Source organism: Equus przewalskii, chromosome 15 (assembly GCF_037783145.1).
Source record: "Equus przewalskii isolate Varuska chromosome 15, EquPr2, whole genome shotgun sequence".
NCBI lineage: Eukaryota > Metazoa > Chordata > Mammalia > Perissodactyla > Equidae > Equus > Equus przewalskii.
The window spans coordinates 48,294,694-48,309,445 of NC_091845.1; the positions used below are offsets into that span (position 1 = coordinate 48,294,694).

A 14,752-nucleotide genomic window follows, 5' to 3' on the forward strand; every position below is an offset into this window, starting at 1 on the left:
CCCCCACCCCTGCCATGGCCCCGCCCACCATGTTGCCCTGTTCATTATCCCATCATTGTAACCTCTTCCTCTTAGTCATTCCTTCAACCATCAGACATGGGCATTCACAGGCCCTGATCTGGGCCTGACCCCTCACCATCCCTCATAGGCTGTGTCCGACGCTGTCCCTGCTGCACTGTGGACACCACGCAGGGCCCAGGGAAGGTCTGGTGGCAGCTGCGCAAGACCTGCTACCGCATTGTGGAGCACAGCTGGTTTGAGACATTCATCATCTTCATGATCCTGCTCAGCAGTGGAGCACTGGTACCCTCCTGGGGATGCAGGGTTGGGCAGGGAGGGATGGAGGAGCCGGGGAGAGTGGGGAAAGGAGGTCTCCAGCTGGAAAGCCAGGCCAGAGACTGGGGCAGAGCCTCTGCTGAAAATGCACTCCCCAGGGCCCCAGATCAGGGATCAGCTCACAAACTCTCAACACCCACAGCAGGTAGGGAGGTCAGATAAGGTCAAATAGGGAGGCAGGGAAGGGCTCACAGAGGTCATCTGTCCAGGCTCCCTTGTTCCACGAAAGGAAAATGATTTACCCCAGATCACAGTGCACAGCTGGCATAGGCTGCAGGTCAACAACCTCCCATGCCTGAGCTCTGGTGACACACCCACCTGCACACAGCCTCAGGCGCTCCATCAGACCGTTTCAATGCAATTGACAATGCTGGCTGATACTACAGTGGTAGCTCCACTTATCCCATGTCTTCTAGAGCTAGAGGCCAAGCTATGTAGTTCATGCATTATCACATTTAATCCCCACAACAACCCTTTGTAGAAATATTAAGTAACTTACCCAAGGCCCCACCACTCACAAGCAGCAGATGTGGCCTTTGAACCCAGACAGTTGAATTCCAGAGTCCTTTGTCTTGACCCTCCCTTTGTTCAATAGGTCGTTTCTAAGCTCTTCTTGTATCTAGTCCTGTGAGCCACAGGGAAGCAATAGGAGGAGGAGACCCCAGACTGGCCTTGAGCTCCCAGTCTAGTTGGGAACGCCAGGTTCAGCAGGTTTGAGATAGTCAGAGATCAGCTCAAGAGAGTTGAGCAAGAACGGAGATGACTCAGGATTTTGGGAGATCAGGGGGAACTGGAGCAACCAGGAAGACTCTCTGGAGGAAGCAGATGGAGCTGCACTGTGGAGAACAGGGAGGTTTGTTGAGGCCAGGAGGAGCAGTGAGCCCCTCTAGGGATCCCTATCTGGCTCCCAAGCACCCTTCTGTGACCTCTCAGAGCCCTTCTCAGAAGAGATGGAATAACCCTGGAGAGGGTTCTGGAAGGTGCTAGTGAGCAGGAGAGGGGTGATCAAGAAGGCAGAATAAACAAACTTTTCTGGCCCAGGAGAAGTAAGCACCTGATATTTCTGGGGAGGTGAGAACGCCATGGATAAGCAAGTAATAGGGAATGCTTTGGACTACAGAGTGGGAGAGGGCCATTTTGATCCGAGGCTATGTGCCTCCAGTCTGTGCTGCCTCCTGTAGGGGCAGGCCATGGGGAGGCACTGTGGCCGTCACTTCTAAAGCTCTGGGCCTCCCACCCACCCTGTGCTGCCTCACCCCTATTCCAGAGTGGGCCCGGAGCCATGATTTGCAGGCTGCATGCTGTTTTACCATCGGCAGCTAGAGCCAAATCTCCGTAGGCTTCAGAGAAGGATGATTTGACAATATGTTAACGAGTTTTGTTTTTAAACAGCCACAAACAAGGGCAGCCAGAGCCATTTAGTCTGGGCTGCAGAGGAAAAGCTCAGCCTGGCATAAGTGAGGAGGAGTTTTGGCAAGCAAGTGGTGAATCTAATCAGGATAGACAGCCAAGCACTGTTAAAAAAAAAAAAAAAAACCATGTCAATGATATATTGAGAAAAAGAAGTCTGAGTGTGTTATTTAAAGTTATAAACTTGTTTAACAGAAAGCAGATTATATATCTCTTCCAAATTGCTGAAGGGAAAGTTTTTAAAGAAAACAGAGATCTTACCGCAAAAGATAGGAGAAAAAAAGAAGCAACAAGGAAACATTAAATCAGGAAACAAAAAACAATATGGCAGAGGCAAGATCAAACAGGTGTCTTAATAATAAATGTAATTGGATAAAATTCATCTTTTAAAAGAAAAGGACTCAATAGATTAAAAAAAAAACACCTCAGCCATGTGCTCTCTGAAACAGTGTGACTCAGAAATATTAAAAGTAAAATAATAAGGGGCCAGCCCAATGGCACAGTGGTTAAGTTCACTTTCTGCTTCAGCAGCTCAAGGTTCACCAGTTCAGATCCCGGGTGCAGATCTGCGCACCACTTGTCAAACCATGCTGTGGCAGGCATCCCACATATAAAGTAGAGGGAGACAGGTACAGTCTTCCTCAGCAAAAAGAGGAGGATTGGCCGCAGCTGTTAGCTCAGGGCTAATCCTCCTCCTCAAAAAAAAGGTGAAATAATAAGATATACCAGACAAATGCAAACAATGGCAACAAAAATCATAGTGTTTTTGTCTGTTAATATTAAACAACATTAAATTCAAGGTAAAATGCTTCAGATAATACAAAGAGGGTCGAACCTATAATAAAAATATAACTATTATGAGCATATTGGCTTGGGATTGCATAGCACTTATATAAAGCAAGAACCATTGGGGGAAAAAACATTAAAAAGTGGCAACCGTGTAATAGTACAGGGAGATTTTACCACACTTACATTATTTCTTGGCAAATCAAATAGAAAGAACAAGACAATGAAAAATCTAAAACATACATAGAATTAATAAATTTTATCTAAGTTAATAATAATAAAAATAATAGCTAACACTTTAATAGCACTTGCTATGTGCCAGACCATGTTTAAATATCTTACAAACATTAATTCATTTAATTCTCACAGTTACCCTATGAGATAGGTATTATTATTAAGCCTATTTTACAGATAAGGAAACTGCTAGATCTAGCAAAAATAGGAAAATTAAAAACAAACCTTTAGAAATATAAAAGTCATTCTTAAACCTTAAATCAAACAGAAAGTAGTTTGTAATAGGTTCATGGGTGTTTATTATATTAATAAGTAAGCAAGTAAATAAAATGGTCTATTCATGGACCAAAGATGACAGTGTGTCATAAGTCAAAGATTATGATTCAATCAGTTCTATCCACCTGAAACCTAGAAAAATAAGAGATGAAAAATAGAAGTAGAGAAAAAACTGTGACTAGGGGGAAAAAACTAGAAAATAACAATATTGAGAAGATTGCATGTGGGATGCGGCCAAAACTGTGATAAGAGTAAAATTCATAGACTTAAATACTTTTATTATTAAATAGAAAGAATGTAAAGTAATTAAGAAATTCACTCAAGAAATTAGAAATATAACAACAAAATCTTCAGGAAAGCAAAGGAAGTAATTAATAAAATAAAAACATTAATAAATTAGGAAATAAATAGTGAAACTGATAAAATTCCAAAGCTGATTCCTTGAAAAATTAAAACAATCAAATAGATAAGCCACTAACTAATCTAATTTCTCACATCTCCAAGAGTGGATTCTTTCATGTTCTCAAGGAAGAAGATAATTCCAATCCTATTTAAAATATTCTAGTGTATGAAAAAAGGTGGAAAGTGTACAGATTCTTTTTTTGAAAGCTAAATAATGCTGATTTTTGAAACCTTAAATATACCAAAAGGAAAACCATGGACCAGTTTTCATACTCCATACTTATGAACAGTGATGCAAAAATCTTAATAGGATCCAGCAATATATTTAAAACATGAAATAAGTCATAGCTGAGTATATTCTAAAAAGTCGGAATGGTGCCATATTAGGAAGTCTATTTATATGAATAGGACAAAGATGAAAAACCATACAATTATCTCAATGAATGCTTAATTTTTAAAACTTTGTTAAGAATAGAAATAAATCCATTTCCTTAATTTAGTGAAAAACTTACTCTCAAATTAACTTCCATCCTCATCATTAGTAGTAAAACACTTGAAACATTTTTATTAAAGTCAGGAATAAGAAAAAGGATGATTTAACTACTTTTTAGCTATTGTTCATTATTTAATAATAATTTGGAAGTACTAGCCAGTGCAGTTAATCAAGAAAATTAAACATACAGTATGAAAATTGGAAAATAGAAGAATTGAAGTCAGTATACCCAAGTGTAAAACAAGAGTTAAAAAATAATAGAAATATATCATTACTTGTAGATAATGATTGCCTAGAAAAATTTTAAAACCTATTAAAAATGTGACATGGCCAGTTATATAATAAATGTACAGGTAATCGTTGCTCTTCTTCTTGTTTTATACTAACAGAAGCCGTTTAGTCACAGGTAACATTTCTTGAATATTCCTTACATGCCAGGCATTGTGAACATAAAATAACTGAGAATAAATATAACATGAAATGTGTGAAAGGTACATGAAGACTAAAAACTTTGCTCAGGAATGTAAAAGAAGACAAATAGGTAAACATACAATAAAGATACTTTGATCTTAGGTAGGAACACGATTAGTTCCCAAAATAGTTAATATATTCCATGCAATAACAGTAAATTTCCGTTTTTGAGGGAACTTGAAAAGCATTGCTAAAGATTATCTTGAATATTATTAAACATGGCCAGGAAAATTCATATGATACTAATTCAGAAAGAGAGAGAGAACAGTGGAACCACATAGAGAGGTCTGAAATAGATTTAAGTAAATATGGAAATATGGTATATGATAATGTTGACTTCAAATTGTGGATTTGAAGTGGATTCTTTAATAAAGTGTTGGGACAATTAACAAGTTACTCTGAAAAAAATAGTCAAGGGGCTGGCCTGGTGGTGTAGTGGTTAAGATTGGGTGCTCTGCTTCGGAGGCCTGAGGTCTGCAGGTTCGGATCCTGGGTGCGGACCTACGTACACACCACTCATCAAGCCATGCTGTGGCAGTGTCCCACATACAAAGGAGAGGAAGATGAGCACAGATGTTAGCTCAGGGACAATCTTCCTCACCAAAAAAAAAAAAAGTCAAGGTGACATTTGTTCTTTACCAAAATATATTTAGATTTTTTAAATTGTAACATAAAACAATGAAACCAGAAAGTGAAAAGAAAAGAAGGGTCATTTTTTTCTAGCTTTGGAATAGGCAAAGACTTTCTTAACATGATGCCAAATGTTTTACTAAATGAAAATCATAATAAACTATATAATGACATTATAGTAAATGATATAATAAATAAATGAAATACAATGAATTCGTATAATGAATATATGAAAAACAATAAATGAAAATGAAGTGTAGAACTTCAGTATGGTAAACAGGATTTAAAGGCATGCGGCTAGGATAAAGTGTATCAAATAAAGAGTTAATGTCCCCAAATAAACCAGACACTCAAGTAAAAATATAGGCAAAGGAGGTGAACAGGCAAGTCACAAAAGGAATGCCACAAGTATCCAAGTCAGCATTGCTAGTCATAAAATACATAAAAATGTAAACAAACAATTTTTGTTCATTAGGCTGGGAAAAGTGACAAAGGAGAAACACCCACCGGTGTGGGTAGAGTGGTGGGGAAAGAGCCACCTTCGTGCACTGTTGGGGGAATGTCAGTTGGTGTCCCCTTCTGGAGGTCCTGTTCCCAATCTGTACCAAAAGCATACCTTTGACCTGGCCTCTCAGTTCTAGAAATTTGTCTTCAACAGATAATCAGACACATTATTCATTGCAATGTTGTTACTACGAGGGATAAATTGGAAACAACCAGAAATGTTCATTAATCGGATTATTGGGCTAAATAAACAGTAGTATATGCAAATAATGAAATACTATGTAGCCTTTAAAAAGAATGACATTGTGTGTAGTCACATCATTGAGTAGAAAAAATGTTCACAAAAGATTGTTTAGTGGAAAAAGAAATTTCAAAGCAAAATATTTAGTATATGTTATAAAATTTGTGCTCACACACACACATGAGTGTTGAAAGAATATGCATCTAAATGTTAGCAGTGGCTACTCTAGTGTCAGGAAATTGGAGGAGCCCCTTATTCTCTTTTTTATAATTTCTATATTATTTAATTTTTTTAATAAGAAACACACATTTTTATAATCAGAAAAAACACACCTACTTTTTAGCTTGAATAACTCCCAAAGTCCATTGGGGACCTGAATTATCCTGTTGTCCCGTCTACACTGACCAGATTAGCATATGTCTGCCTCAGCAGTGCGTACAGCGAGGGCCGCCTGGACCCCTGCAGCTCACAGAGGCCCTGCAGTCAGAGAGGGAGGCCCAGAGCGACAGGTGGAGGCAGCCCCCCAGGGCCCTCTGTGACGTGTTCAGTTGCCTAGACTGGGAGCCTCAGAGCACGCTCTGACAGGGAGAAGTAACTCAGGAGAAGCAGGTACAGATCAGAAGACTGGGGTGGCAGAGGGCAGCTGGCAGCCATCAGTTTCTCTGTAGGCTCAGGAATTTGGGTTGAGGCAGGAACAACGAGCTGGAGAAAGACAACTGGCATTTTAGAAACGTCCACCCCTAGATTCTGAGCATGCAGGAGGTTTGACTTTATTTAGTCCTGTGTTTCCTGAACTTCCTGTCTACAGACTGCCTATACCATCGTTTATTTAAAATTTAGCTTTAGATCAGCTCTCATTGGTTTTTTGTTTGTTTAAATAAATTTGTCGTAAAGGGAAACTTTTAATGATTCTTATAATGGCAAGCGAATATAGTTTCCCATGAAAAGTAGGTAACTGTATAAAGTAAATAGAGTAAAAACGAAGTGGAGAGAAAACAAAAAAATGTTTTGTATTGTTCCTAGCAGCAGGCTACAAGCCGAGCTTGCGCGACCTCACTCCTTGTTAAAGCGGGAGATGAGCAAGTTTTAGAAAGGTCTTAAAGATGCTCTAACCCAGAGCTGAGACTTGCTCTTTATGTGAAGGAGGATCCAGTCTCACTGGCATTCTGCCTTGTTGTCCACATCCCGCGTAAGATGTGTTCACGGCCCACATGTGCACACGCTCCTTGGAGAGCAGGCTGAGGTGGTCCAGTGCTGACCGTGGAGGGACCCCCTCCACTACCCGTCTCGCCTCTGCTCCCCACCCTCCTGGGTGGCACTTACTGTTAGACATGAAGCTGGTGCAGGGTGGGGTTGGCAGTGGTCAGGGTGTCATGTCCGCCTTGTCCGACCTGGTCTGCAGGCCTTTGAGGACATCTACCTGGAGGAGAGGAAGACCATCAAAGTCCTGCTCGAGTATGCCGACAAGATGTTCACTTACGTCTTCGTGCTCGAGATGCTGCTCAAGTGGGTGGCCTACGGCTTTAAGAAGTACTTCACCAACGCCTGGTGCTGGCTCGATTTCCTCATCGTGGATGTGAGTGGGGGGCCCTGAAGGGAAGAGAGGAGCGGGGAGACCCGTTGCCAGTGCGAGAGGGAGCTGAGGCAGAAGGACAGAAGGACAGAATGACGGGGCGGCAGGAGTCAGCAGGCTGGAGTGGAGGCGCTCAACTGTGTCGTGGGGCAGGCAGAAGGACAGGAGCCTGGAGTCTGGGATCACAGAGGAGAGGCCTGGGCCCTGCCATCAAGACCCCAATTTGGGGAGATGGAGGAGCAGGGGTCACCTGGGCCCTGCCTCAGGAGCCCCCAGGCTTCTGGGGGAGACTAGACCCACCATGGGGGACAGTGAAGAGCAGTCCAGGCAGGCGTGTGAGCCGGGGCAGGAGTGGGTGCTCACCGTCTCGGGGTGGCCAGAAGAGCGGGGAGCAGACAAGCCTGTGCTGCAGCACTCACCACGGCGTGCTGTGAAGTGTCTGCCAGGCCCACTAGACAGATGGCCAGTTAAGAGCTTCCATGCCCACACCCAGGAGGGGGCTGTCTGTACAGCCCGAGGCCAGAGGGGACAGGGTTGGTGAGGGGATGCTGGGCGGGCAGGGGAGAGCCTCCTGGCTCAGGTGGAAGATATCACTTAGGGAGGATGAGCCAGGGGATGGAGGGAAGGAGGAAAGCCATGAACACTGGCTGAGGGGTTCTGGATTGCTGCCCTGGACAACCAGGTAGCTGGCAAGGCTTGCCTGCCCGGGGTGTGTCCGGGGAGGGCCTGGGGAGGAGGCTGGCATGTCCTCTCTTTACCAGTTGGCAGATGGAGTGGGAGGGCCCTGCCCCACAGCTTCCTGGACCCCAGGACACTGCTGGGTGCCAAAGCAGGGTGAGTGTAGGGTCCAGCGGGGTTCCTGAACACGGTCAAGTGGGAGAGCAGCCAGAGAGGGAAGAAGTGAGACTCCAGATGGGGAGCAGCCTCAGGTGCGCACTCACGGAGGGCAGAGGGAGCACAGCGAGGGCAAAGGCTCAGGTGAGGGCTCACCATCAGGTTGTGGTGGGTCCTGTAGAACAGAATGTGGGTCAGGATCTGCAGACTGGGAAGAGCTTTCCAGAAGGCGCCCATGGCTTCTAGGCTTGGCATCAGGCTCTGCCCACCAGCAGGGGCTGTCCTTCCTGTGGTTATATAACAGGCTCAGGCCTGTGCTCAGTCCCGACACCCCACTCAGAGGCCAAAGGGAGGAGCTCAGCCCCCAGGAGCCCCGGCCAGGGTCTAGGCCTGGGTGGGAGGTCAACCATCAGTGGCTGTGGCAGGAGAGGCTCCTTGGGCTAGAGTGGGCATGGAGACACAGATCCAGATCATTGGGTCTCCAGTCCAGGCTTCCTTCTATCACTCCAAATGGCTGAGAGGATGCTAATGCTGGGGGGAGGGGTGCTGGGTGGCAGGGAGGGAGGGAGGGAGCTCTAGATGCCCTGACAGCCTGGAGCCCTCCAGTCTCCCTGAGATGAAGGAGGGCCCCCTGAGGCCTCCCTGCTGAGGGACTGCAGGGAGGCCTGGGATCCTGGCATCTCCGCCCCAATGCCCCCTCACCCAGCTGTTCCTGCAGCTTCTTTGGAAGTTGGGCCTGCGGAGGGACTCCCCCAGGCAGGCCAGAGGGAGTTTGCAAAGATTTCGGGGGAAGCCCACCAACACCCCACCACCTGCCACCTTGCGGAACTCAGAGCTGAGGCTGGGCAAAGGAGATGGTCAGTGCGTCCTACCCAGTCCCAATCTCAGAGAACGAGGCTGTGGAGAGGGAAACTGAGGCCCACAGTAGGGAAGGGTCTTGCCCAGGGTCAAGCAGAAGGAAGTAGGTGCTGGAATCCAGCTTTCCTGATGCTGGCCACGCTCCCCCCCCCTCCACCCTACACTTGGTGGGAAAGGTGGACTCCAGGCCTCCGGACTGGAGAAGGGTGTTTCCAGGATCCATTCAGGCACTTTTTCAATAAATACTATTGAGCATCTACTGTGTGCAAGCGCTGCTGTCGGTGCCGGGGGTGTTGGGGAGCAAAATAGACAAAGCCCCTGCCTGCACGGAGGAAGGCGACTGCGAACGGTCAGATCGTCATAAGCTAGTCTTCTATTAAGTCAGAAGGTGATGTGAACTGTGGAGCAACAGGAATTGGAGAAGGGAAGGGATTAGGAGGGCCCAGACTCAGGGGAAGGGAAGGTATCCATTACGACTTTAAATAGACTGGCCAGGGTGGGCCTGCTGAGGCCACATTTGAGCAGATTTGAAGGAAGTTGGAGTTAGCCAGGCAGATGCCTGCAGAACATTCCAAGCAGAAGTTGGAACAGCAGTGCAAAGGCCCAGTGGTGGGAGCCTGCCTGGCATACTTGAGGAGCTGCAAGGAGGCCAGAGTGAATGAGGAAGGGAAGTGCAGGCAATGAGGCCGGCCTGCCTGGGGCAGAAGGGTGCAGCCTTTGGAAAACATGGGCCTTTATTGAGCATGAAATGGGGGGCCCTTGGAGGGCTTTGAACAGAAGAGTGACATCAACTGACTCCTGTTATTAAAGGGTGACCTTTTAATCCTTGGTGGGGGTGGGAGGTGGGGGCGGGGACTCGAGCAGAAGCAGGGAGAAGAGTTGGGAGGCTGTGGCAGTGATCCAGGGAACGATGACGCTGGCCTGGCCAGCATGGTGGCAGTGGAAGTGGTGAGAAATTTTTGGACTTCTGATGTATTTTGAAGGCAGAGCCAACAGGAAATCCTGATGGGTTGGATGTAGGGTGTGAGAGACAGAGAGGAGGCAGGGATGACGCCAAGGCTTGTGGCCTGAGCAGCTGGAAGGATGGAGTTGCCATCGACCGAGATGGGGGGACCGTGGGTGGAGCAGGTGGGGGAAGCTCTGGAAAGAATGGAGATGACAAGGTTGGCCTGCTGGGAACTAGGCAGGCTGACTGTCCGGACCTGGTCTCTGGGGCCCTGCCCTCAGGAAGAGGTCTCTGAGAGATGTCCGTCTGCCTCTCTAGGAATGGGGACCACCAACCCAGCATCCTCGAGGGGTGAGTGGGGGCAGCACAGAAGTTGATCCTGGGAGTCTTCCTCTGAGCCCCTCTGCCCAGCCCTCTCCCAACGCAGTGCTTCCAAGCTTAAGCCTGGGAGGAGGCTGTGGGAGTCAGGTCCCTGCCCGCCCTCTCCACCCCCAGGCTGCCCTGAGTGCCAGGGTAGTGTTAACAGCAGTTGCAGGGGAGGTCAGGCAGGAGGCCATTTCCAGCATCTGATCACAGGCCAGCAGTGAAGGAAGCGGGGACTGGATGCCCGCAGAGCTTTAGAAGGATAAAGTTCACGGGGTGGAAATGCCCCAGTGGGGATGGGACAGAGGGAACAAGAGCTGAGGCTCCCGTTACCAACAGCATCTTCCCCTGTGTCTCCCTTCTTTGACCATGTTGGAATGTGGCGAAGTCCAGCTTTGGGGAAATTGTCTGCTCATACTCAACCAAGATGATCTTTTCTTCCAAAAAGAGGCTTTTTGTGGGGAGGGAAGGGAAAGGCACAAGAATTTGACTTGAAAGGAAGCACGTGGGGACCAGAAACCCAGACTTTGTGTCCCTGCCCCTCCCCACCAGTGGGTGGCTTCGGAACTCAGTTTGCTCACCTGTGGAAAAGGTTTGATGCATTCCTAGTCCTGGGGGTAGTGGGGCTATTGCAGACAAGCATGTGAAGTGCACATAGCAAGCTCTCGGTAAATGTCTGACAGCCAGGATGCACTGGCTCACCCCCAGCCTCTTGGGCCCCAGGAAGCTTGCCCAGTGCATGATGGCCTGTGAAGACGATGCAGCCAGGCATGGTAAAGATTGGACATGGGGAAGGCCTGCTGGCTCTCTCACGCAAGCCCCACTACCTGTCTCGGGAGCTATGTTGATGTCCTCACCCCACTTTGCCTCCCACAGGTCTCATTGATCAGCCTGGTGGCCAACACCCTGGGCTTTGCTGAGATGGGCCCCATCAAGTCGCTGCGGACGTTGCGTGCGCTCCGACCCCTGCGAGCCTTGTCCCGCTTTGAGGGCATGAGGGTAAGAGGAGTAGCTGCCTTCCTGCAGGGGCAGCAGGAGGTGACTCCACTGAGGGGACCCCCGGTCTCAGCTTGCTGAGCAAGCGGCCCAGCCTGGAGCTGGGTCTGGGGCCCCCATGACTTGATAGGAACATGGTACAGCATCTGCTGGAGAGGCACAGGTGAGTTTGGAGGCACTGAGAGGCTGGAGAGCTATGAGAACCCTCCCCCAAGGCCTGTCATCTCCAGCCCCAGGGGCTCCATGAGGCCAGGAGAGTGGTGGATCAAAGAGAGGAAGTGAGGCGCTGGGTGCAGGTGTCTCAGCTGCAGCCCAGCCCCACTGGCCCCAGGCCCCTCTGATTTTGCTCTCCTGCAGGGCCTCGTCTTTGTGTGTGCCCAGCTCCGTGTGCCCTCCAGGCCACTTTCCTGTTGTCTGCGATGCAGGAGTGATAGTGAGGGCAAAGGGAGCAAGGAAGGAGCAAGCTATATTCTCACCGTCAGATACCAGTTTGCATTTGCTTAGGAAACTCTTCTTCACTACTTTCTAAGTGCAGAGCCCTATGTATTTTTCATGTCACCAAATTTTACCAAAGAATGTGCACATATAAAGCAAATTTAAAAGCCCACCAAGAAAAAACATTACTCATAATTATAGCAAGAAAACAAACGTGTGTGTGTTTGTGTGCGTGCATTTTTTATTTTTGTTTTTGCAAAATGTCCACAGTTCTCTTGTGTCTTCAGCAGCCCCCATTTGGTTGATGGCTGTGAACTTTGCCCGCACCCCCAATTCATGGAGAAACGAATCACTCACTCCTCATAGAAAATCATTCACAAGTGAACAGTCTGACCCAAGTTAAATGTATCTTTGGGAGCAAGGATATTTGATTCCAGAAGGACATGGGGGAGATGCTCATTGCCAGGAATGCCTCTGCCATGGCTTTCGGCTACAGAGCCAGCCAAGGGCAAACTTGAGAGTTGGGTTTCCCACTTCGTTTCTGGGTTCATCGTGCTTGCCAGGGAACCAGGAACCCCTCTTGTTTGCCTGTGTCGGCATTACCCGTCCTGGCACCATGCCTACCACACAGACTACACCAGCTTCACTTCCAGTCTGCATGGCAAACATGTTCCTGGCTCCTGGACACCTGGGGATTTGGTTCCTCAGTGGAGTAGAGCGCCCTATATGCCTTTGCCAAGGAAGCTTCTCCTGGGTGCTGTGAGTTTAGATGCAGAGCATGAGGCTGTGGCTCTGTGGGGTCGGAGAGCCACTCCCTGGGAGGGCAGAGGCACAGGGGGGCACCCACAGCACATGCTCTCCCAGCTCTGCTCTCACCACAGCGTTGAAGAACTGTCAGCACCCTCCAGACATACACATGAGGTCCCCTGGGCATACTTTAGGGGAAAAAAGCTCATCCATCCTGGTAGCAGCAGCCCCAAAATAAACCAGAGACTTAGCTCAGAGAATGTGTCTCCAGAGGCATTCCCATCAGTTTCTGGCATACTCAAGCAGCAGAGACCCAGTTGAAAATTAAATTTGAATGTCATGCATTCAGGGCAGGCCCAAGAAGGGAAAGGCAGATGTTCTGGAGTTGCGTCAGACTTTAGGGTGCAAAGAAAAAGCTGTGTGTTCTCCCTGACTCCCCTGACTCCCCACCACGGCTTCCAGCCATGGGTTGCCCTTCTCTGGGGACAGGAAGTATTCTATACCCCTGCCCCCACAGGGACCTGCAGCCAGGGAGTTCAGCAGCTGGAGGGGGTTCTTACAAAGGGCATATGCTCTGGGCACCCCCAAGAACTGAGCCTCTTCTCCGTCCACTTGAGGTTGTGGTCAATGCCCTGGTGGGCGCCATCCCGTCCATCATGAACGTCCTCCTCGTCTGCCTCATCTTCTGGCTCATCTTCAGCATCATGGGCGTGAACCTATTCGCAGGGAAGTTTGGGAGGTGCATCAACCAGACTGAGGGAGACCTGCCTTTGAACTACACCATCGTGAACAATAAGAGCGACTGTGAGTCTTTCAACGTGACTGGCGAATTGTACTGGACCAAGGTGAAAGTCAACTTTGACAACGTGGGGGCCGGGTACCTGGCCCTTCTGCAGGTGGTAAGTCCTGGAGAGGAGGGACTTGCTTCCTCCCATTGGCTCTCCAGCAACAGGCGCCTTCCCTCGTGGTGTGGGCAGGAGGGGGACAGTGAGGCCACTCTGAATCCTCACAACAGAGTCACACTGCCCAAAGGAGGCTAAGAATTTTCCAGACGCTTCTTGGCTGCTTGGGATGTCCCCAGATCTTCCGTTCTAGAGCTGATGCCACATTCTCCAGGATGCCTGGCATGGGGGTCAGCACTGTGGCAGAACCAGCTCCGCATCCAGGAGTCAGGCTGACCTCCTCACGCTCTCAGTTTGGCAGTGTAATGACACAGGTTAAAAATGAACGACCATAGCCACCCAGAGACTGAACTAGTAGCAAATTGTGACTCTGGCCACCCCTCTTTTATAAAAGGTTGTGATACCTCCTGCGTTGTTTAAAAGAATATATTTACTTCCAACTCTGATGTGCAAGATGCGTGATCTTTAAACTCACACAGCCCTACCTAGTCTTTTTAGAGTTTCCATTGATTTGTTAGCATGGTGGCTTCAGTGATTATAACACATGCCATAAAATTAACCAACAAATATCCCTGACAACAGAAATGCAAACAGAACCATAACGCACAAAGCTGCAGTTTGCTTTTCTTGCATTCCCAATCTTAAGCCCAGGCGTCTGTCGCTAGTCCCCAAAACAAAGGAAAACTCAGTGGACTCTTCCCTGAAAACTTAATGTGGATCCACTCCACTTCCACCTGCCCCTTAAATCCCAGTAGTAGCTTTCTCCAGAGACTTCCCTGAAATGCCTCGTGGAGAACAGGATTAGAGCCAAACCGAGAGAGCCTGCCATCCCTGTGACCGTCCCTCTGAATGTCAGAACTTGGAAGGAAAGGCCCCTTCGTAGGCTGAGAACCGCACAGTGGCTGGAAAGATTTCAGTCACGAATACCTCGTGACATTGGGGCTCCCCAGCAGTTTCCAAAGCACTTCCAGGCCTCTCTTTACAGGTGAGGGCCCCGTGGCACAGGGAGCTGAAGTAGCTTGCGCTCTCTGGAGCAGCTTCTGTTTCCCCATGTGCCCTGCCTGCCTCCTAAAACTCTCAGACATGGAAAGTTTGTGTGGACGAGCTTGTGCCCTGAAAGGAGGCTCGGGGCAGGATTGGATTTTGCCAAGGACACAAGTGGGACCCACTGGACAGTCGGTCTCACCACCAAGCATGACTCTCAGGCTCTTTCTGAGTCTTCACAGCAGCCCAGACGGGCAGACAGTGCAGCCAGCACCATCGCATTCCACCTCCCTCTCTCCTGCCTTGGTGTGGTGTGCTAGAGCCAGCTTGT

At 48.2% G+C, this 14,752-nt stretch overlaps 1 protein-coding gene across 4 annotated transcripts in view; it reads left to right on the top strand.

Annotated features, from left to right (window-relative positions):
* Positions 1-14,752, top strand: part of SCN5A (sodium voltage-gated channel alpha subunit 5) — a 99,475-nt gene that overhangs the window by 74,338 nt on the left and 10,385 nt on the right. For all 4 annotated transcript variants that reach the window (XM_070577232.1, XM_070577231.1, XM_070577230.1 and 1 more), the window contains 4 exons: positions 149-303; positions 7,186-7,359; positions 11,234-11,356; positions 13,153-13,434. In XM_070577232.1, the coding sequence (XP_070433333.1) occupies positions 149-303; positions 7,186-7,359; positions 11,234-11,356; positions 13,153-13,434 (734 nt within the window). The remainder of the gene's footprint in view (positions 1-148; positions 304-7,185; positions 7,360-11,233; positions 11,357-13,152; positions 13,435-14,752) is intronic.